This window comes from Nerophis lumbriciformis, linkage group LG07 (assembly GCF_033978685.3).
Source record: "Nerophis lumbriciformis linkage group LG07, RoL_Nlum_v2.1, whole genome shotgun sequence".
Lineage (NCBI taxonomy): Eukaryota > Metazoa > Chordata > Actinopteri > Syngnathiformes > Syngnathidae > Nerophis > Nerophis lumbriciformis.
Window position 1 is genome coordinate 35,659,029 of NC_084554.2, and position 23,473 is coordinate 35,682,501.

Sequence of the window (23,473 nt, forward strand, 5' to 3'; positions counted from 1 at the left end):
CTAACAAATATTTCATTTGAGAAAAACGTATGTATGCATTTTTGAGAACAGTAGTGCAGCCTCCCTCCCATGCACATTCAGCTGCAAAAAAAACAAAAAAGTGTTGTCAATCTAGACGCACTGGACGACTCCTTCTAAAATGCCCATAGAAAGTGGTAGTGTCTACTGCTTGTTTGAAAACATAGCAAAACACCACAGGCAGAAGCATGACAACATGGATGTGTAGTAAATGAGTGTCTCCGTGGCGATGCCCCGAATAGCACGTGCAAATTTATTATTTAAATAAAGCGGTCTGCGCCATTAATCGATTGCACACACAGTCTTAGTAGATCACACGCAACATGCCCACTAATAGTACACTTTATTTTATTGATTGCATATGCTATTTAGCGTGAAGTATTTCGATCTTTGTAAATCAGGCCCATAGTGTACATTGTTTAACTGCAGTGTTATTATGAGCAGACCTAGCAACGCAACGAGAGAATTTGTCATTCTGTCATCCGGCGGTTCTGGCCCGCAGAGCGCTCACTTATTTCCTCAGAAAACCTCACAGCTGTCACAACACATCTGTGTGACGACCCATTCATTATTTAGAACTTCTATATTTAGGGAATACTTACTTGCACTGTGCGTGGTAATACTTGATCAGGTTCTGGAGGAGGTCCACCCCTTTCTTGGTCTTGATCTCGTTGACTTTGATGAGATACTGCAACACAATGATAAGATGTTGAGTTTGTGTTTTAAAGGGGGTTTTAAAAGGTACAATGTGGTTCTCTGCATCCGGGCGCACATTGTTTTTTAAGACACTTGTTTGATGTACCAGCCAAAAGTATAAGTGGCACGAAAAAAAAGGCCTTGATCTAATCCAAGGCTTGCATTTTACATCAGCATGACGAATAACAAGCGGATAGCCTTCAGGGAAAGCCTTGTCTAGGAGGATTCACAACAAAACGCCTCAAACAGTGTTGTCATCAAACAAATGTATGAAAAAAGACAATCCCAGCTAATCCCAGGATGCAACCGTACACAGGGAACAGCGATGTGTCACAGCGAGGGGACCGCTTAACGATTATATTTAATCTAACGCACAGCAGTAAGCTCCAGACGACCATTTTGCTATTTCGATTAACCTATCATTTGTGGATACCATCTTGCAGAGACAAACTGAAGCACTTCTTGGATCACTTTTAAATCGTTTCTTGCACAACAGTTGTGCTATATTATTCCTGCGTTGACATTAATAATGATAATATAATGCTACGAGGAATAGCATTATAGATGAGAGGCATTTAACCCACAATTGTGTTTACGCTACGTACAAGCTACATTTAATTTTATTGGACAAGGAACCGTATTTGGTAAGAGTTGTGGCTGTTCAAAACGCCCCATGAAGTACAATTACATTTATCTCAGTCTAAAAAAAACAAATCTATATAATGCTACGATAATGATATAAATAATTTAAAAACAAGAACAAACTGTGGTTAAAAATTAAGAGCTAGTTAACAAGAAAACTAGCCAGGTAGCGAGCGAGCTATCTAGCTCGTTTTCAAATTTGTGGATTTTAAGAACTTTCCCCTAAAAAAGTATATAATCATATTATGTTTAATCATTAATTATTAAATATTACAATATCAATCTTTTTTTAGTATTATTATTTAATGATATAAATATGCTTCCTAAAGTGTCATAGTGGGTCCATTGTGAACTATACCTTACCAAATATGGGTTCTCTGCATTAAAAAGGGATTATCACTAAAAATATTGAATTTTATTGTTTTAAAATATGTGCTACCATTATTTTATTTTCTAAATAAAATAACTAATAAAAACAAAGCGAATCAACACAATGATACTGATAAGTCTTTCTACGACTAAAAAAATGAGAATTAAGTGTGGTTAAAAATGAACAGGTAGCTAACCACAAAGCTAGCCAGATAGCGAGCTAGCAAGCAAGTCTTAATATTTGTGCATTTTCAGCATTTTCCACTAAAAAAGTGTATAATTATGAAGTCAAAGCCTGCACGCTGGCTCAAAGCTTGCACGTTGGGAGTTCAACCCAGTAGACGAGAGGGTAGCTTCCCTCCGCCTTCGGGTGGGGGGACGGGTCCTGACTGTTGTTTGTGTTTACGCACCAAACGGCAGTTCAGAGTACCCACCCTTTAAGGATACACTCGAGAGAGTACAGGAAAGTGCTTCCTCGGTGATTCCCTTGTCCTACTGGGGAACTTCAACGCTCATGTTGGCAACGACAGTGAAACCTGGAGAGGCCTGATTGGGAAGAATGGCCGCCCGGATCTGAACCCGAGTGGTGTTTTGTTATTGGACTTTTGTGCTCATCACAGATTGTCCATAACAAACACCATGTTCAAACATAAGGGTGTCCATTTGTGCACTTGGCACCAGGACAACCTAGGCTGCAGTTCCATGATCGACTTTGTAGTTGTGTCATCGGATTTGCGGCCTCATGTTTTGGACACTCGGGTGAAGAGAGGGGCGGAGCTTTCTACCGATCACAATAGTGATCGGTAGAAATACATCATCCACCACCATCACAGTTGGCTGTGATGGTGGGGGATGATGCCGGACAGACCTGGCAGGCCCAAACACATTGTGAGGGTCTGCTGGGAACGTCTAGCAGAGTCTCCTGTCAGAGAGAGTTTCAATTGCCACCTCCGGAAGAACTTTGAACATGTCACAAGGGAGGTGCTTGACATTAAATCCGAGTGGACCATGTTTCGCACCTCTATTGTCGAGGCGGCTGATTGGAGCTGTGGCCGCAAGGTAGTTGGTGCCTGTCATGGCGGTAATCCTACAACCCATTGGTGGACACCAGCGGTGATGAATGCCGTCAAGCTGAAGAAAGAGTCCTATCGGGTTCTTTTGGCTCATAGGACTCCGGAGGTAGCGGACAGGTACCGACAGGCCAAGCTGTGTGCTTCAGCGGTCGCGGAGGCAAAAACTCGGGCATGGGAGGAGTTCGGGGAAGCCATGGAAAACGACTTCCGCACGGCTTTGAAGCGATTGTAGACCACCATCCGCCGCCTCAGGAAGGGGAAGCAGTGCACTGTTAACACCGTGTATGGTGAGGTTGGTGTTCTGCTGACCTCGACTGCGGATGTTGTGGATCGATGGAGGGAATACTTCGAAGACCTCCTCAATCCCACCAACACGTCTTCCTATGAGGAAGCAGTGCCTTGGGAATCTGTTGTGGGCTCTCCTATTTCTAGGGCTGAGGTTGCTGAGGTAGTTAAAAAGCTCCTTGGTGGCAAGGCCCCGGGGGTAGATGAGATCCGCCCGGAGTTCCTTAAGGTTCTGGATGCTGTGGGGCTGTCTTGGTTGACAAGACTCTGCAACATTGCGTGGACATCGGGGGAGGTACCTCTGGATTGGCAGACCGGGGTGGTGGTTCCTCTCTTTAAGAAGGGGAACAAGGAGGGTGTGTTCCAACTATTGTGGGATCACACTCCTCAGCCTTCCCGGTAAGGTCTATTCAGGTGTACTGGAGAGGAGGCTACGCCGGATAGTCAAACCTCGGATTCAGGAGGAACAGTGTGGTTTTCGTCCTGGTCGTGGAACTGTGGACCAGCTCTATACTCTCGGCAGGGTCCTTGAGGGTGCATGGGAGTTTGCCCAACCACTCTACATGTGCTTTGTGGACTTGGAGAAGGAATTCGACCGTGTCCCTCGGGAAGTCCTGTGGGGAGTGCTCAGAGAGTATGGGGTATCGGACTGTCTGATTGTGGCGGTCCGCTCCCTGTACGATCAGTGTCAGAGCATTGCCGGCAGTAAGTCGGACACGTTTCCAGTGAGGGTTGGACTCTGCCAAGGCTGCCCTTTGTCACCAATTCTGTTCATAACTTTTATGGACAGAATTTCTAGGCGCAGTCAGGGCGTTGAGGGGATCCGGTTTGGTGGTTGCAGGATTAGGTCTCTGCTTTTTGCAGATGATGTGGTCCTAATGGCTTCATCTGGCCAGGATCTTCAGCTCTCACTGGATCGGTTCGCAGCGGAGTGTGAAGCGACTGGGATGAAAATCAGCACCTCAAAGTCCGAGTCCATGGTTCTCGCACGGAAAAGGGTGGAGTGCCATCTTCGGGTTGGGGAGGAGACCCTGACCTGGAGGAGTTCAAGTGCCTCGGAGTCTTGTTCACAAGTGAGGGGAGAGTGTATCGTGAGATCGACAGGCAGATCGGTGCGGCGTCTTCAGTAATGCGGACGCTGTATCGATCCGTTGTGGTGAAGGAGCTGAGCCGGAAGGCAAAGCTCTCAATTTACCGGTCGATCTACGTTCCAATCCTCACCTATGGTCATGAGCTTTGGGGTTATGACCGAAAGGACAACATTTTGTACAAGCGGCCGAAATGGGTTTCCTCCGCCGGGTGGCAGGGCTCTCCCTTAGAGATAGGTTGAGAAGCTCTGCCATCCGGGAGGAGCTCAAAGTAAAGCCGCTGCTCCTCCCCATCGAGAGCAGCCAGATGAGGTGGTTCGGGCATCTGGTCAGGATGCCACCCGAAGTGGCTCCCGAGGGAGGTGTTTAGGGCACGTCCGACCAGTAGGAGGCCACGGGGAAGACCCAGGACACGTTGGGAAGACTATGTCTCCCGGCTGGCCTGGGAACGCCTCGGGATCCCCCGGGAAGAGCTGGACGAAGTGGCTGGGGAGAGGATAGTCTGGGCTTCCCTGCTTAGGCTGCTGCCCCCGCGACCCGACCTCGGATAAGCGGAAGAAGATGGATGGATGGATGGATGATTCATTTCAAGTATGTGTCTAGTAGTGTTGTCCCGATACCAATATTTTGGTACTGGTACCGGTACCAAAATTATTTCGAAACTTTTTGGTACTTTTCTGAAAAAAGGGGACCACAAAAAATTGCATTATTGGCTTTATTTTAACAAAAATTATTACGGTACATTAAACATATGTTTCTTATTGCAAGTTTGTCCTTAAATAAAATAGTGAACATACAAGACAACTTTTCTTTTAGTAGTAAGTAAGCAAACAAAGGCTCCTAATTTAGTAACATATTGTGTCATTTTCCATTCTATTATTTTGTCAAAATTATTAAAGGGGAACATTATCACAATTTCAGAATTGTTAAAACCATTAAAAATCAGTTCCCAGTGGCTTATTATATTTTTCGAAGTTTTTTTCAAAATTTTACCCATCACGCAATATCCCTAAAAAAAGCTTCAAAGTGCCTGATTTTAACCACCCGTCCATTTTCCTGTGACGTCACATAGTGAAGCCAACACAAACAAACATGGCGGAAAGAACAGCAAGCTATAGCGACATTAGCTCGGATTCAGACTCGGATTTCAGCGGCTTAAGCGATTCAACAGATTACGAATGTATTGAAACGGATGGTTGTAGTGTGGAGGCAGGTAGCGAAAATGCAATTGAAGAAGAAACTGAAGCTATTGAGCCATATCGGTTTGAACCATATGCAAGCGAAACCGACGAAAACGACACGACAGCCAGCGACACGGGAGAAAGCGAGGACGAATTTGGCGATCGCCTTCTAACCAACGATTGGTATGTGTTTGTTTGGCATTAAAGGAAACTAACAACTATGAACTAGGTTTACAGCATATGAAATACATTTGGCAACAACATGCACTTTGAGAGTGCAGACGGCCCAATTTTCATCAATTAATATATTCTGCAGACATAACCTCATGTCAGCAGGCCAGGGAAGGTAGGGTCGATATTCTTCTCTTGATCATCTTGGGACGGTGTGAGCCAAGACATCCAGGGGGGTTTAGCTCGCTCGTCTGCGGGAACAAACTGCCGCCATTGCTTGCCGTGCTAGCGAGGTCCTTTGTCCCTGAATTGCTCACACACTCCGGCAGATTCAATGGGGGTCTGGCGGCAGATTTCTTTGACTTTATCGTTGGAAATGCATCTGCTTTGAGTGTCGCAGGATATCCACACATTCTTGCCATCTCTGTTGTAGCATAGCTTTCGTCGGTAAAGTGTGCGGAACAAACGTCCAATTTCTTGCCACTTTCGCATTTTTGGGCCACTGGTGCAACTTGAATCCGTCCCGGTTCGTGTTGTTACACCCTCCGACAACACACCGACGAGGCATGATGTCTCCAAGGTACGGAAAACAGTCGAAAAAACGGAAAATAACAGAGCTGTTTTGACCCGGTGTTTGAGAAAATGGCGGATTGCTTCCCGATGTGACGTCACGTTGTGACGTCATCGCTCCGAGAGCGAATATTTAATTCGCCAAAATTCACCCATTTAGAGTTCGGAAATCGGTTAAAAAAATATATGGTCTTTTTTCTGCAACATCAAGGTATATATTGACACTTACATAGGTCTGGTGATAATGTTCCCCTTTAAGGACAAGTGGTAGAAAATGAATTATTCATCTACTTAATATCTGCTTACTTTCTCTTTTAACATGTTCTATCTACACTTCTGTTAAAATGTAATAATCACTTATTCTTCTGTTGTTTGATACTTTACATTAGTTTTGGATGATACCACAAATTTGGGTATGAATCCGATACCAAGTCGTTACAGGATCATACATTGGTCATATTCAAAGTCCTCATGTGTTCAAAGACATATTTCCTGAGTTTATAAACATCATATAAAAAAATAAAAAACGAAAGAAGATGTTGTGTTGCCAAAAAATATTGACGTAATCATAGCAGTATCCACTAGATACGCTACTGTACTTGGTATCATTACAGTGCATGTTAGGTGTAGATCCACCAATGGCGTTTGTTTACATTTTGACGCCGGTGAGCTACGGTGTGTAGTGAAGCATGTTTAGCTATTCCTCGTCCTGCAGGGATGATACTTGTAAGGGGAGGTGGCGGACTGGTACTTTTAAAAGGTATTAGTATCGCGGTACTATACTAATACCGGTATACCCTACAACCCTAGTGTGTCGTAGTGGGTCCTTTTTAAACTATACGTTACAAAATATGGTTTCTCTGCAGAACAAAGGGTCAAACACTAAAAAGTTTGTATTATATGGTTTTATAAAAATGTGCACCAGTTACTATTTTTTAAATTATATATATTGTACAGTATGTCTCTAAATGAGGCCTGGTGGCTCATACCTAATATGGTAACGTATGTTTGGTGTCAGAACATGGCACGCCCTGCTGAGCTCCGTCTCTCCACACTCTCTTGACAGCAAGGGATGAGCAAAAGAGTGGGAGAGCACCCAGTAATCTGCTGATTGAGTAACTTTCATGGTGTGGGGGAAGGCTGGATAGAGGTGGGGTCATGGGAAGGGTTCTGCTGTGCGTGACGGCGTGGGGAGCGACCACGGGAGAACGCATGCAACGCAGAGGAATGAGGTTAAGTGGGATGAACATACCACAGACGGCAGTTACTGTTCAATTGTAAACATGCACTTGTCGCTCCTAATACAATCGCTGCATCTAAACTATTAAAATATACCAATGCTCACTAATGTGGTGTAGAACTGTGTGGCTATCTGGCACCATGCAGAAGGAAAATATAGAAAGACTGAGGCCAGCGTGGAACATGTGGGCAGGGAGAAAAAGCCTTAGCTCAGCATGGCAGGGCACTAGAGGACAGCGATGTACTTCGCAGTGAATAATTCACGTGGTCAAACAGCAGTAGCAGCAACGCATTTATGCAATTTGAGTCTAAAATTCCCAACAGGACAAGGCGAGCGAGTGAGCAAGGCGTGGGCGTTGCCGCCCACCGCAAAGAGAGACTTTTTTGGCAAAGAAGCTAACATCATCAAAAGTTTGTTCCAGAACTATCTGGAACTTACGCGAAGCTCGCCTTTGCTTTACATGTCTGTTAAGTACATTGTTGTGCAAACAATCACCAAGAAGAGAGTTGGGGCAGGCTAAAACTTTCTTCACAATTTCTCCTCCAACCAGTTATTAATGATAACCCATATTTTCCATTGTCTAACACAATAGGAAAGACTCCAAAAAATCTATTTTTTTCTGTAACAGAAATGAACAAAAAGGCTCAAAATAATGCAAAAATTTCAAAAATGTCCACAAAGTTTCAAAAGAATGCACAAGCGCCGATATTTTCATAATAAAAAAAAGATATGCTTTTAAAATAATCTACAAACTCCAATATTTCTATCACAGAAATGAACGAAAGGCTCAAAATAGTCGATATTTCCACAACATAAATGAACAGAAAGGATCAAAATTATCAAAAAACTTCAAAATGTTCCCATAAAGCTCTAAAATAATCCACAATATCCAATATTTTCATAATAGAAACAAATATAAATGTTTAAAATAATCCATATACTTCAATATTTTCCACAAAAAGGTTCAAAATTATCTACAAACTCAATCTTTTTCATCATAACAACAAACAGAAATGCTTAAACCTACAAACTCCAATATTTCTATTACAGAAATGAAAAGAAAGGCTGAAAAGAATCAATATTTTCCACAACAGAAATTAATACAACACTTCAAGACAATCTACAAAATCCAATCTAGAAAGAACAAAAAGGTTTGAAATAATCCACAAATTCAATATTTTCCAATGCAAAAATTAACAAAAATGTTTAAAATAATCTACAAAGTCACAGAAAGGTTTAAAATAATCTACAAAATCCAACATTTTTCACAGCAAAAATGAACAGAAAGGCTGAAGATAGTAATCCACAAACTTCATTTCCATAATAAAAAGACTCAAAAAAATATACAAAGTAAAAACCTTTGCACGAATACATCTTGCTCCTACAGTCAGTTATGATTAAATGATATTCGCCACTTTCAATAATAGAAAGAAAAGGAATACTAACCCACAATCACATGACCAGTTATTAATGATAACCGCCACCTTTCCTAACAGAAAAAAATTATAACCCACAAAGACAAAGCCCTCACTCGCTCATGCACAAGCACATGCAAATGATTGCGCCCCCTGCCAGTTATTAATAATAACCAATATTTTCCATAATAAAAACAAATTAAAATATTGAAAATAATCCACATTGTTAAAACTCTTGGTACACTTTCTGACAGAAGCAAAAGAAAGCGTGTAACTAATACATTTGGTCCTCCTGCCAGGTATTAAAGCTAAAAGAAATGAATATAAATACTTCTACAAAACCAGAGAGCACAGTGCACTCACCTCATGTCAGGTCATATTAAGGGTATAAAAATATTGTAGTCAGTATAAAATTTTGTGGCTGTGACCAGATTAATTTTTAAATCACTTTATTTTCAGCGAGGGGGTGACGTTGAAAAGAAGCCAGGTCATACGATATTTCATGTCAGAACACGAGCCACACTGGAAAAAAAAAAAGAGCAATAGGGTTCTATTTTATGACCTACCTCGCACATCTGGAGCTGAAAGAGACGACGCTCCTTTTCCATCTCCTCAGCAATCTCAGCCCCGGTGATCTCAGTGCGGATCATGCCGTGCTGCTTGGCGTGCTCCCGCTTCTCCTTCTCGATCTTAGTGCTGTGGCGGAGGAGAGAACCCGTCTGACAGTGTAGCTACCCGTGTATGGATGTCGTTAAATGGGGTATACGTTCACACGATAGTGTTTCATATCAGACATTATTGGACTTTACAAAATGCCTTAAAGGGAAACTGCACTTTATTTTGGTATTTCGTCTATCATTCACAGTGTCTATTTGAGACAAGCATACGTTTTTGTTTTTTTATGCATTCTAAGTTGTAAAATACGTCAAGTAAAAGGTGGCTAACAATGCAACTAATGGAAGTAGTCTTTGCACCCATAAAGCCCTTAAAAAAACATCCAGAAACCGCCAACAATTCTCCAGTTACATCTCGTGACCTGAGTATTAAAGTATTATAGCAATACTAACACAGACAAACTGTTTTTAGCGGCAACAAGACCACAGAGCGCTAACTAGCATGTGCTTCGAAGAAAAGTCAATTCTTGATAATAAATCATGCCTCTCACATGTATAGTAGAAGGTTGTGGCCATAACCCAAGACGTTTGTCAACTTTGACATTCAACTTATACCTGGAGACGGCGAAAATGACACGAAAATACGCTTGTTTGCGGCACCTTATTTTTAAACCGTTTGTGAGGATTATCATAATTCTTCATTTAAATGGGAAGATATGAACGTCTCATCAGTCGGCATCCTAGTGAGAGCAGACATTATACACTAAGTGATTGTTTTATTATGTTCATAATTGGTATTTCTTGTTCAGCACTTAGCAATACTGCTACATGATGCTTATGTGGTGTTGTTGAAGGGAAAAGCCAACGTTGGGATGTGTCTGTGAAATTAATACGCCGCCGTATGCTTAAAATGAGCAAAATACATAAATATTACATGCTATTATGAATGTACCTGTTACTACATTACATACCGGTATATACTTACAGCGTGTATACAAAATGATGATGGAGGCTTTTGGATGTTTTATAGGCGGAATAGAGCAACTCTCATTGGCTCCATTGTTAGTTGACTTTTACTAGCGTTTATAAAAATGTGTTCTTGTCTTACATAAGGATAGTGAATGATAGACAAAATTCCCCAAAACTGCAGTTCCCCTTTAAGCATTGTAATGTGCATGGCAGAGGCCAGTAAATAATGCTTAATGCATTCACACCTTTTTGGTGTTTGAAGTATTTTGAATACCTTTTGCTGACCTATATGTGTGTTTTGTATGCACTTATAATGTTGTATGTGACGTAAGGTAAACAGAAAGAGGAACTGCATTTGTTTTGGAATTTTGCCTATCGTTCACAATCATGATGAGAGACTAGAACTAATGTTTTTTTTAGGATTTTAAAGATGATAAACGCTTGGAAGATGCGGCTAATGGGAGTCACCGTTGTAGCCTTCAAAGCCCTCTAAGACAACTGCAAAACCCTCCGTCAATGTTTCATATACACGCTGCAAGTCTATATATAATGGAAATAACAGACACGTTCATAACAATATGTAATATGTCCAATATTTACCGTATTTTGATAATTGATTCACTGATTTCATATCACTGATTTCTTCAGTGCATTGATTTCTGTTTCCATAGCAGCGCACGTCCGACTTCCGGCAACCAATGTGTGTTCCCTGTCAAAAACAAACGCGCGTGTGTTCCAATCAAGGCAGAATCGATAACAGACAACAAAGACGATTATTTTTGTACAAATGAGGATTCACAACCTTATTTTTTTAAGCTGAACATACAAGGATGAACTGCTGCTTCTAGAATCGAGCACAAAGGAAGGGTGAGACGTTGAAGCAGACGGAAGCCGAGAGAGTGAGGTGAATATGACGACTCTATAAATGTGGAATTTGGAGACAGGCTATGCCAACATACATAAATGGCGTGCTTACCCAAATAAACCGGAAAAAACGTCCCCGGCAAGCTGGACCAAACGCATAATTGTTAATCGAGTGAGTCACACTTTGAATATTGATCACGGTACACACAACACACCAGGCTTGTTATTAAAACTACAGTACATACGCTGTTGAGCTCGCTGTGTACATACAAAACATGAAATGTTGGCTAATACTTTACAGACACTGTAATATGATTGTTCATGTTTTTCAGTCTGTACAGATTGGTGTCCTATCGCAGTGTTGTGCATTACAAACTCAAACGTGTTTCGTGTTGTCGTAGAAGCTACCTTATCTCTTTCTGTAACTTGCTTTTACGGCTAATACGCTAGAAAAAGAGTTCCTCAGTGTTCGGTTTTACAATAACAATGTTGCTAGTGTTTGATTATTATACAGGTTACGGAGCGTAAATGAAGTGTTGTTGACGGTTTTTGAATGCATTTTTAAAGTGATTTAGAGGTAGAACTGATTGTTCTCATTACCTTGCATTGCAAGCCACCAAAAACAAGCCGATTCCTACATGTTAGACTGCAAAAAAAATTACAACTTTTTGTCTCTTTGCCTTTCATAAGGATTGTGAACGAAAGGCAAAATTCCAGAAAAGTGCAGTTGCCCTTCAAGCATTATTAGTAAAACACCAGCAGTGTTCCACTTTTAATAAGAATGTCCTTTTCTTCCCAGATGCCCTTTGCAGTGTTGACATGCAAACAATGCAACGTGTCATTATGCAGCAATCCAAAACAACATCTATTTTTAATTTTTAGTTTTATTCCATGTCCTGTAAACGCCCCCCAGAGAACCATACGTCGTGTGCTCGCCTCCCAAAAGAAGCGGATATCGTCATCGACTTACAACTTGGCCTCGTAGTCTTTCCAGGCTTTGTCAAAGGGCTTCTTTATGTCCTGCACACAACACAGAGCAAGTGTCAGCAAACTGCAACGAGGTCACGGCGAGGACATGAGTTATTTGCAGAGTTGGACCGCCACCAGACGCCCGGGCGTGCGCTCCACTTCAGCGAGCGGATCGAGCTAGAGGCCACGCCCTGCAGTCATTGTCGAGGTTCATGACCCAGTTACTTGCCTAAATCACAACACAAAGTGCAGTGTTTACTTCTGCGAGATTTAAACACATACTTTTCACCCCCATACGCCCTTCCCACTTTGGTCTTTTCGCACTCTCCCACTCAGTGAGCACGTGCACAGGGGTCGAGGGATGAATGGCGAGATGTGCTGACGCGGCGTCCGCTCGCTTCCGCTCACTGCCGGGTGGGTTCCAGCGAGAAGAGAAAGAGAGTGTGTGCAGTTTATCTTACCCCTTTAACGCCCTTTAAATCTCCCTTGAGCAGTGAGTCCAGCGTGAAGATCACATTGTGGCTCAGGCTCTGAAGCTGAGGGGACACACATGAGGTGAAAGGTTAATATCAGGCCAAAAAAGACAAATTATGATAGTGTTCTTTTGTATAGTCTTGCTATTTAACACACAATGTCTCCAACAATTAGGTTTAGTAAAAAGTAAAAGTATTGGTTCATGCGGCCGTTAAACATTCAGAAAGTGAAAGTCAAAGAAACAATGTTCCCTTTTTTGTAAGCTTCTAATCTTCTGGGAAAACCTTTTACAAAACTATGCAGGGTGTTTTTGGTTTCAGTTCAAACTCGCACACAAAGTTGAAAGCAAAGAATAATCTACAAAGTTTTGCTGAGATGACAAATTCATTTTAGTTGAACAGTTTGTCTTAAACTCTTAAAACAGTACTTCTGTCCATTAAGTGTGTTTTCTTGTCCAATCAGTGAGGGCCCAGGGGATTAATACCAAAATATCGATCACCAATATCAAGAACTCTGATACATGCATCGATTCGCTTTCTATAACATTGATACTGTATTTTGACATATTGGAGGGTAGTGTGTGCTATTTCAGCAGTTTTTTGTTGATAGGAAATATCATTTTAAAAGGCCACTTACGGAGAATTAAAGGATAGACGGCGGCCACTTTGATTCATTTTGTATTTTGAAAATGCTAAAACCAATCCAATATACGCTAAGATACAGTATCTGAAGAAAACCTCCACTACACATCTTAGCTTTGTGTTGAAGGTGGCAAAGTAAATTAAAGTAATATTGAATAATACATGATCTCCAGTAAAGCTGATTCTGATTCTAATGATCATTATTACATTTTTCATATTATTCGATCTGTCATGCCCAGCTTGACAGTGTAGTCACGTGTTTGTGTTTTCCTTATTTTTTGTGTTTAGTTCCTGTCCAGCACTCTTGTTTTCTAGTTTCCACTTTGTTTCAGCCCCTTTACTTTGTTTGCCAGCGCACCTGTTCATGTTTAGTAATTAAGTCTATTTAGGTTCCGATGTTGCTTCTGGGTCATTACTGGATCATGGAACGCTGTTTTTTGCTTGTGTTTCAGAGTAATATGTTAGCTTCCAAAGAGGCGTTACACTGACTAGCATAGCAGCATTTGTTTTCTTTATGCTTGTGGTGCACTCCCAGCTGCACATGTTTTTTGTTTTGTCATAGGTTAAACATGGGTTTACCTACACACTCTCTCCTGCTGTCTTCTGCACCTTGGGATCACGACAACTACCGCGATCATGCGGCAAGACCGCATATTGCATATTGTTTTTAACCTACCAGTTTTAAAACATTTGTAATGAAAACTAAATAAACTAGAGAGTAGGTCAACATTTTATTAGCACATAAATAAAGCAAAGTACAGTAACTGAACGATGTACTAGGGATGTAATGATATAAAAATGTCATATTCCGGTTATTGTAACCAGAATTATAACGGTTATCATTATCTTGGTATTGTTGAATATGCTCAAAAAGTACTGATACACACAGATATATTTTATGCGCGAGCTTGCTTCTCTAATTAATGAGCGGTGTCACCGGTCCGTGAGTTTATTAAAGTGCGGTTATCAATCACAGTTTTACGATCATTTTAATTTAAAACGGTAATCGTAGCAGTTTAATCTATAAACTAATTGCATTTGCAAAAAAAACAACAACAACTAAATAGTCCCCGGGACGCACTTTGAACACCACTGGGGAATTGTGTGCTTTGTGTGATTTTAGTGCTTCAGTGCCCACTTTTCAGTTTATAAATGTAGCCAAAGCGGTTTGTCTATCCAGTCAACATCACAAGAGAAACCATAAGCATAATAAATTAAAATACAACTAAAAATATGAAGTCACAGTCATGAGAATATCGGCCAGGCAAAATAGATTGAATAGATTGCAGTCCTGAGGGAAACACTGATAATATTGGTAGTGTATTATGGATGTCCTATTGGTTATGGGTTACCTATACTTGGTATCATATTGGAAAAACAATTTAGGGTATCGTCCATCACTACCGAACAAACAAAAATCTATGGATGGCAACAGGTAGATACACAGATTATTAGGGGTGCACAAAAAATCGATTTACATTTGTATCGCGATTCTTAGTCATCCGATTCTAAATCGCTTCATAATTTTCAAAAATCCATTGAAACATTTTTTTTATAAATATTTTTTTTAAAGAATCCATTTTTCAAAATATGTTTTTATGCAATCTCTATGCAACCAAAATGAGGTTTTCTAACCTGTAACATGTTTTTAAAAAGTTTCATTATTATTATTATTATACCAAATAACTCATTGCGAGGATCGATTTGAATCAAGAATCGATTCTGAATCGAATCATCACCCTAAGAATCGGAAACGGATCGAATCGTTAGGTGACCCAAGATTCACATCGCTGCAGGTTAAATATGTATTTACCATCTGCCATCGAGTGGAAGTGCATTTAAATGTCTTGCTTGTCACTACACATCGCTGGCATGGATAGATACACAAAGATAGATTATTTGACGTAAATAAGTGCAAATTTTCGGACCAATTAAGTCAAATTGGATAGTGTCCAACCACACTAAAATTGCCATGACACAGTGGTTGGGATGGGAATCACTGGTTAAGGCATGTTTTTTGTCATTCACAAGAAAAAATTACCTATGAGTGAAATGGCACCAGCCATGTTCTTTATTTCTCTTTTGATCAAGGCTAAATAAAGAAGAAACATGATAGACGCTGCGCAATCAAGAGTGAGTTAGCAAAAGCAAAGATAAGTATTGCTCAGCTGCTCCTTAACCATTAGTATCAGCAAGGTCTTTTACAGCACGACTAAGCATTTAAGTCACAAACACAAACACACACACACACACACACACACACACACACACACACACACACACACACACACACACACACACACACACACACACACACACACTGCAGTCAAGCAAGTAAACAACACTTAATGGCCACTAATGTATTTTTAAGAGCCTGCCTTGCGTACGGCCAACATTGTTTCTTAAAAAAAAAAATCAATCTTTAACTGGCTGCCTTCCGGCCATCCTGGAATCCTCACGCTCCAAAGGAGAATAAACATTGAAGAAGTTGAATCCTGCAGAACAATCCGGCACGAGCATCATTCATCAATAGTCATTTGCAGCTCTCGCGTGTAGCAAGCAGGCCTTGAGGGCGCAGTTATTGAGCTATTTTTTTTTTAAACGCAGGCGGAAAAATGCTCAGACGTGGAAAAAAAAATAAAAAGAAGGGAAGAGATCGTTCTTCCCGGCGACACACAGGTGCATAATTTAAAAGAGCTACTGAATGAACACACGTGTGCGCACTCTTGGTCGCTGTCAGTGTTGCCGCCATGATGTATTTATGGAGTCTAGTCCGGTGGTCAGCCGCACAGGAAGCGAGGTACAGAGGATCCAAACAGGACACATTACTCAACAAAGGGGGAGGTTTACAGCTGCATATAAGAAAGACGTCTCTGCTTGACCATCAGTCTGCAACAACAGTGTTGTAGAAGCTGAAATACGCAATAGTGGACAACGTTTGACACTCCCGACCACGCCACAAACCAACCTGACCTAATCCTAATCCACACTGCCGTAAACCAATTAGGGGAACAACAACAAAAATAATCTCTTTGGGAGAATCCCCCTACTATTTAAGATGTGTGGGTCAAAGAAAACACACACACAAAATCCACATTCCTCCAGATAGGGGGTTAGCAACCCGTGGCTCTTTACCACTGCCCTAGTAGTGGCTCCCTGGACCTCTTTCAGAGATGTGTGAAAATGGAAAAAGATGAAGAAATTTTTTTTTGTTTTGTTTTAATATTAATTTTCCGTAGGACAACAAACATGACACAAACCTTCCTAATTGTTAGAAATCCCACTGTTTGTATTATACATGCTTCACTGATGAGAGTATTTGGCTGGCACCGTTTTGTCCTACTAATTTCAGCGATCCTTGAACTCATCGCAATTTGTTTACATGTACAACTTTCTCCGATAATGCCACAGAAAGAGGTGTTTTATGCCACTCCTTCTTTGTCTCATTTTGTCCACCAAACAATTTATGCTGTGCGTGAATGCACAAAGGTGAGCTTTGTTCATTTTATTGATTTGCTGGACTGCTTATCAAGCATATTTGGTCAATCCATGACTGCAAGCTAATTGATGCTAACATGCTTATTTAGGCTAGCTGTATGTACATATTGCATCATTATGCCTCGTTTTGTAGGTATATTTTAGCTAATTTAATTTCCTTTACTTATGTCCTCTGTGTATTTAATTTATATTTGCATGTCTCGTGACACCATTATCTGTATGTGATATTGGCTGCATTTCTCATAGTTGTTTGTGTGCCATGTTGTTCCAGACCACAGCAAACATTACACAACTTGCAAAGATTGTAATAAATGCATTAGAAGAAGACAACCTGCCATTTCATTAAACTTGGACACATCTATACCTTTGGCCATTCTGAGCCAGCAATTTCCAGAAGTTATCTGATCCTATGAGAAGCCTCCATTTTGCTAATGATTTCCAATGTTGCAAAAATGTGCAGAATAAAAATTAAAATCCAACATTTCTGTCAATGACAATTTGCGTCAGCTTTTGATAGTAGGTTAATATAGCTAATATTGACACTTACATTATGTGTTGCCTTCATTATAACACTTATATAAGGCTTTTAATATTTTGCGGCTCCGTCAACATTTTGGGTTGCCGACCCCTGCTCCAGATGGACTCACCAGGTTCTTCAGGAGGGCCGACAGCTCCTTTGTGAGGGAGGAGAACTTGACAAAGGCCGTCCCCAGGTCGGGGTTGTCCCGGCTAATGAAGTTGCTGCCGAATTTGTCAAGGGCCTGAGCGTAGTTCTCTTCATTTTGGACATGGTCTGTAGGGATACACATGGAAAATGATTATCAGAGGTGTCCAAAGTGCGATGTGGACATTTGCGGACAGCAGAGTGTTTTTTTATTGGCCTGCGGCACATAGTAGAACTATTAACAACAAAAGCAAAAAACAGTAAAAATGTGGAAAAAAGTGCACGAAAGGCACAATGTAAAGAAAAAATTGCTGAAATGTTAACACTAATAAAAAAAAAAACACACAAAACTTTGTCTCTAAATATACAATATACATATCACATTTTTATTTGCGATTACAAAACAAAAAAAATACAGTAAAAATATTAAAATGGTGCCTCCATTCTTTGCTTTTAGATAAGATAGATAGTACTTTATTGATTCCTTCAGGAGAGTTCCCTCAGGAAAATTAAAACTTAAAATTTACAGTATGTGGCTCTATTATCAGTTATCATGTTGAATGTGCTCAAAAAATACTTTAAAAAACACTGAAATCTTATGACCAAGTTATTCTTTTTTTTAACAAACCAAAATAAATACACTGTCATAAAACCAACTATTTTGCATGTTTTGTGGTTCTTATGCTTCACTGATGTGTTACAGTCATAGTATATTTTATATTTTAATATATATTATTTTATTGTTTTAAATATTGGTTTGTACTGTGTAGCACTTTAAGATTTATTTAAATGAAAAGTGCATAACAAATCTCTTATTATCTCTGGCGGGCATTGTGGCGTCCAACTCTGTTCAGTGGTCCTTAAACGCACCATAAAAACACCTCTGTCTTGTTTTCCTCTGAGTTTAGATCGATCACAATGTGCTAAGAGAGCAGCTTGTAGGTTCAATTTGCACAAATAAATAGCTTAATTGCTCAGACAGCAATGTGTTTATACAAGTTTAGATTGGGGTATGTCTTTTCCTAACAGGGAAAGATGTTAATGTCTCTTTTTTTCATGTTAGCACTGATAGCGAGATGGCACCAGTCAATTAGTGATATTATCAAAGTGCAGTAATCAACCACGGTTTTTCGCTAATTTTAAATAAAAAACGATAATACTAACCATCGGGAAATTTACTGCGGTTATCATTAATACCGTTTATCGTTAGATCCCTATCCATTGCACACAAAAGGGTAACAATGTAACAAATCATGCAACCCTACTGTGTGCATGTACTATTATTTTTCTGGCAATCATTAAACCCCATATGTCGGATTGACTTGGAATTTCTCAAACAGCTCAATGCATTCTGCAAAACACACACTGTAACTTTGTTTTTGGCCAAGTCCCCAAGATATTTGGTATACATAATTAGGGGACTGGGAACACAGTTTTAAAACAAGCTCAATTGAAAAACATAAACAAAACTTAGAAACTAGCTGCCCATAAGTCATTGATTATTTGTCTAATGATTACAACTGTTGAGGATATCCGTACTACATCTATGTTAAAATGTCTTACAAAGCATTTGACTACAACCTAAAACAGAAGCTATAGTTTTTAGTTTCAGTAATACCTACATTTTAGGAGGCTAGAAGAGGCTAAAGCTAACTAACACTAGCTATTAGCGGCCACATTAGCATGTTTCTTTAACCACATTAACAAATGCAGATGAGTATTTTTGCTTTTGGCCTCTCTGGTCGGCCAATAAAAAAATAAAAAGTTTGTTTCTTACTGGTCCCGGTAACTGTTGGGTCATTTTCTAGCTGCTTGCTATAGCCTTTATTATTGTTAGCATAGCTTTCCATTTAGCAGGGCTGACACACCTCACGCTTTGAGTGTGAGAGTCACCCAATTTAACCCTTTCTCAGGCCACACTTGACATTTCTCACGCTTATATTTCCCCATGCACTACTCTATATATATTTTTATAATAGTTAACTTTTTTCCTCGCAACATGTCATTGTTAAGAGTGCTGATTGATTGACAGAAATAACCAATCCCAGACCAATCCATAAGTTCTAGCAAAGTCTAGCAAGCCAAGGAAGGCACCACGCAATGTAAACCAATCAGAAGCAAGGTAAGGCGGGTCTTTCACACACCTTTCCAACACTTCTTAGTGACTTTATTTCTCAAAAGTAACTAGCAACAATTCTAGCTACCATTTTGGATGCGTTGGGGACATGAAAACGCAAATCACTTTAATATCCTCAACGTACGAGCGGCAGCTGAGCGTTTCCTCACAGGCGGTCGGTCCCCTGTCGACTGAATGTCTGCTCTTAGACAGCTGGTACTGAAAACACATTTCGTTGTACTTTCAAGTGCAATGACAATTAAGTTCCATTCCATTCCTGTCCGAGTATAGAGGAGATGCACACCCACTACGTGCAAAGGTGCCGCGGTTTCTGCCTAGGTTTACAGAGTGAGATTAATATAAATGTTTCATCACTGTCACGCTTCAAATTAAAATAAACCTGTTGTTCATGTTAATGAGCCAGTCAATAGATTTGGTTAGTTTGTGAATATCACAAGCCTTCAGTCTTTTGATCAATCTTGATGCTCTAACATTTAACAATATAGAAAAAAGAAAAATACAACTAATCTATGAATAAAAAAAAGAAAATTCATTTACAATTCTAATCATAACTTGCATTTTTTAACCCACTTTTTATGCCTTCCACCATCTATCAACTTCTAGCAACTTTTATGACAGCCAATAGTTACTTTCCTTACTGAGGAGCTGGCAACACTGGGATATCAAGAGAGACCAGAAGAGATTAAGGACAGTAAGGACGGAGATGTAGAAGAGATACAAATTGAGAACATAGATGCAGAGGATGAGACAGCAGAGCCAGCAGAGAAAACTGTGGAGATTATTTTCATTTCTAATTTCTGGATAGTTAAGACTAGCATCAGGAAGCCACAGTCCAGGGGGAGCTCCTGGAGGTGAGAACATCAGTCTTATGTTAAAACAGACCTAAAAAGGTAATTTTTTTTCAAACGCATCATGCCATCAACGTGTCACTCTTCACATTTACTGAAACTTTGCAGCCCTGCATTTAGGCCTACTACCGTATTTTCCGCACTATTAGCCGCACCTAAAAACCACAAATTTACTCAAAAGCTGACAGTGCGGCTTATAACCCGGTGCGCTTTATATATGGATTAATATTAAGATTCATTTTCATCAAGTTTAGGTCTCGCAACTACGGTAAACAGCCGCCATCTTTTTTCCCCGTAGAAGAGGAAGCGCTTCTTCTTCTACGGTAAGCAACCGCCAAGGTAAGCACCCGCCCCCGTAGAAGAAGAAGCGCGCGGATATTACGTTTAATTTCATTTGTGTGTTTACATCTGTAAAGACCACAAAATGGCTCCTATTAAGAGACACGCGTACAACGCAGAATTCAAACTCAAGGCAATAAGTCACGCAGTAGAACACGGAAATAGAGCAGCAGCAAGAGAATTGAACATAAATGGTGCGTAGGTAGAGGAAGCAACAAGATGACCTGCGCCACTAAGACAGGGAGACAGCGCCGGACGACATACGCCAACATCTGCCAGTGGATTGTAAATGCCTGGGCGGATATATCGGTCTCAACTGTGGTCCGAACTTTCCGGAAGGCAGGATTCACGGAACTGCTGGACAACAACAGCAACATTGACTCTGATGACTTCGACGAGACGGAGCCGGCCATTTTGGATGCCGTATTCGCCCAACTTGTTAATTCAGACACTGAAGAAAAATTCGAGGGATTTATGAATGAGGAATAATTTCAGAAAGTGAGCTTTAAATGTTTATTTTGTGTGTTGTGTGACATTAACGTTCGAGCAACGTTGAGTTATTGATGTTGCTATTGCTCTGCACTAATTTGAGTGTTACTATTTTTGTGATTGCACATTTGCACATTACATTTTGGGGGTGAACAGAGTTGTTAGAACGCTGGTTTGTAATATATTATTAAAGTTTGACTGACCTATCTGACTGTTTTTTTGACATTCCCTTTAGCGCAGCGTAGGCGCGGCTTATAACTCGGGGCGGCTTATAGGTGAACAAAGTTTTGAAATATGCCATTCATTGAAGGTGCGGCTAATAACCCGGGGCGGCTTATAGTGCGGAAAATACGGTACCAATGTATTCGCCCACCAAATTGCTGTCGAGCAAACAGAAACTAATGTGTAACAATCTGAAACCCATAGTGTTGCTATTGTATAGTCACCTCTTTTTGAAAAGTGTTAATTTGTGATGGTAGCGAAGACAAAAAGCGGATTAATGTCATAATAAGGATTGCCTATTGTTCCTTGAACCTAAAAGGGACACATTTTCTATCACCATTGGAATCTAAAATAGGAATTATGTGTCAATTTGCAAAAGGCTCTGCTTTGGGAAGTGGAAAATTACTGGGAGACTTATGTTGCAGCTACGGACAAAACAAACTCAGGTGTCGAGAGTCGGGATACTTTCACAAAGGACCATCTGCCCACAGAAGGCAATTATACAGACAAAACACAAATGTCTTCATATCAGAGACATCATTGTACAGATTAGTAAGTATGATACCATATTAGGTGACGTCTCACCTTGTCCTGAATTGTAGATGGCCTTGACTGACTTCTTCACCTTCTGCAGAGAGGTTCGGTCCTGGTCCAACGCCTACAGAAAATGACAAAACAAAGAATTACAAAAAGCCGCTCCAAGAAAGACAAAAAAATTTATTGTAAAATTGAGGCCTGGCTGATTTTCAGAAACAAATAACTGTCATACTTTCAGCATTCCAGCCAATCAATTGGACCAACAAAGGCTCCAACAATTATTGTCCACAGCTGCGGTCACAAGCAACATTTCTGCATGATTCGTCTAATGATTCCAAATGTGAGCCAATGTCGGTCGAAATTTCCCCCCCAGCATAATTCATCCTGACATTACAAACGCTTGTTTTTAAACACACAACCGTTACGGGCGCTCATGGAAAAAAAGAAAACAACAGCAAAGTGACGTGACATCAAGGTGATGCACAAGCACGCTATTTCACAACATAATTAAGCTGTCCTTGGCCTTTCCTGGATAGTTTTACGAAGCTCGTCCCCAATTATGGCAGCAGTCGTTTGTTGCTACGGTGACTGGGGTTGTCTTTGATCCATCCTTTCCCTAAATATGAGGAACCTGTGCTCAGTGCCCGACCAACAATGCCTCCTCATTGCTTAGCCCTCAACATAATTGAGTACCACCATGTTTGGGAGGTATTATGTCTGTGTATGAAATTATGTTGTTATCATTATCACTATAATTGTCTCATCCACTTGTTGCTAGGCAGACGTTGCAATGCAAGATCATTGACGGTCTGACGATCCAATAGAAAATAAAACTGCATACACCAGTCAGGGTCACTATGTTTCCATGGCAACTTGGGAGAGAAGGCGAAGCTGCCTTACAAAAACTGACCAAAAGGACGGAAAGACAGATGTTTACTAAAGAAATGAATGAGCTTGACAAAATAATTATGTGAGACAAATCAGGATGTGTGGCGCCCCCAATGGGTTGTGGTCTAGAGGCTTTTTAAGACAAATGGTCAATGAGTCACGACCAAGGGCCTCATGTATTAAGAGTTGTGTGGATTTCCTAGTAAAAATAGACATACGTTCAAATCCAGAAAACATTGTATGTTAGAAACAATTCAGATGTATTAAAGTGGGTGCACGCTCTCTTGTAAATACGGAAATCATATTGAAAGTAGCCATGGGCTTGAGATTGGCATGCCCTGCCCAATCAGAATTCAGTAGGACTCAGTAGGAGGTGCTTCTTTCTTGCGTTCAAAAAAGAGTTGATATTGTGAGAATGTTGTGTGCTCGGAAATGCATACAGGCTGAAATAATATAGAAATGGTCAGGCATCAGTTCAGTTCAGTTTCAGTTTAGGAAGAAGATGGATGTGCATAGCCAAAACAGACAAGCATTTGAAAAGATATGCGCTGCAATATGTAAAGCTTTAGAAA

General features: G+C 40.5%; 1 protein-coding gene across 5 annotated transcripts in view; it reads right to left on the reverse strand.

Annotated features, from left to right (window-relative positions):
• asap1b (ArfGAP with SH3 domain, ankyrin repeat and PH domain 1b) overlaps positions 1 to 23,473 on the reverse strand; it is a 97,662-nt gene that overhangs the window by 31,049 nt on the left and 43,140 nt on the right. For all 5 annotated transcript variants that reach the window (XM_061965307.2, XM_061965306.2, XM_061965309.2 and 2 more), the window contains 6 exons: positions 22,062 to 22,134; positions 17,425 to 17,570; positions 12,626 to 12,700; positions 12,166 to 12,215; positions 9,315 to 9,444; positions 621 to 706 (listed from right to left, as the gene is read on the reverse strand). In XM_061965307.2, the coding sequence (XP_061821291.1) occupies positions 621 to 706; positions 9,315 to 9,444; positions 12,166 to 12,215; positions 12,626 to 12,700; positions 17,425 to 17,570; positions 22,062 to 22,134 (560 nt within the window). The remainder of the gene's footprint in view (positions 1 to 620; positions 707 to 9,314; positions 9,445 to 12,165; positions 12,216 to 12,625; positions 12,701 to 17,424; positions 17,571 to 22,061; positions 22,135 to 23,473) is intronic.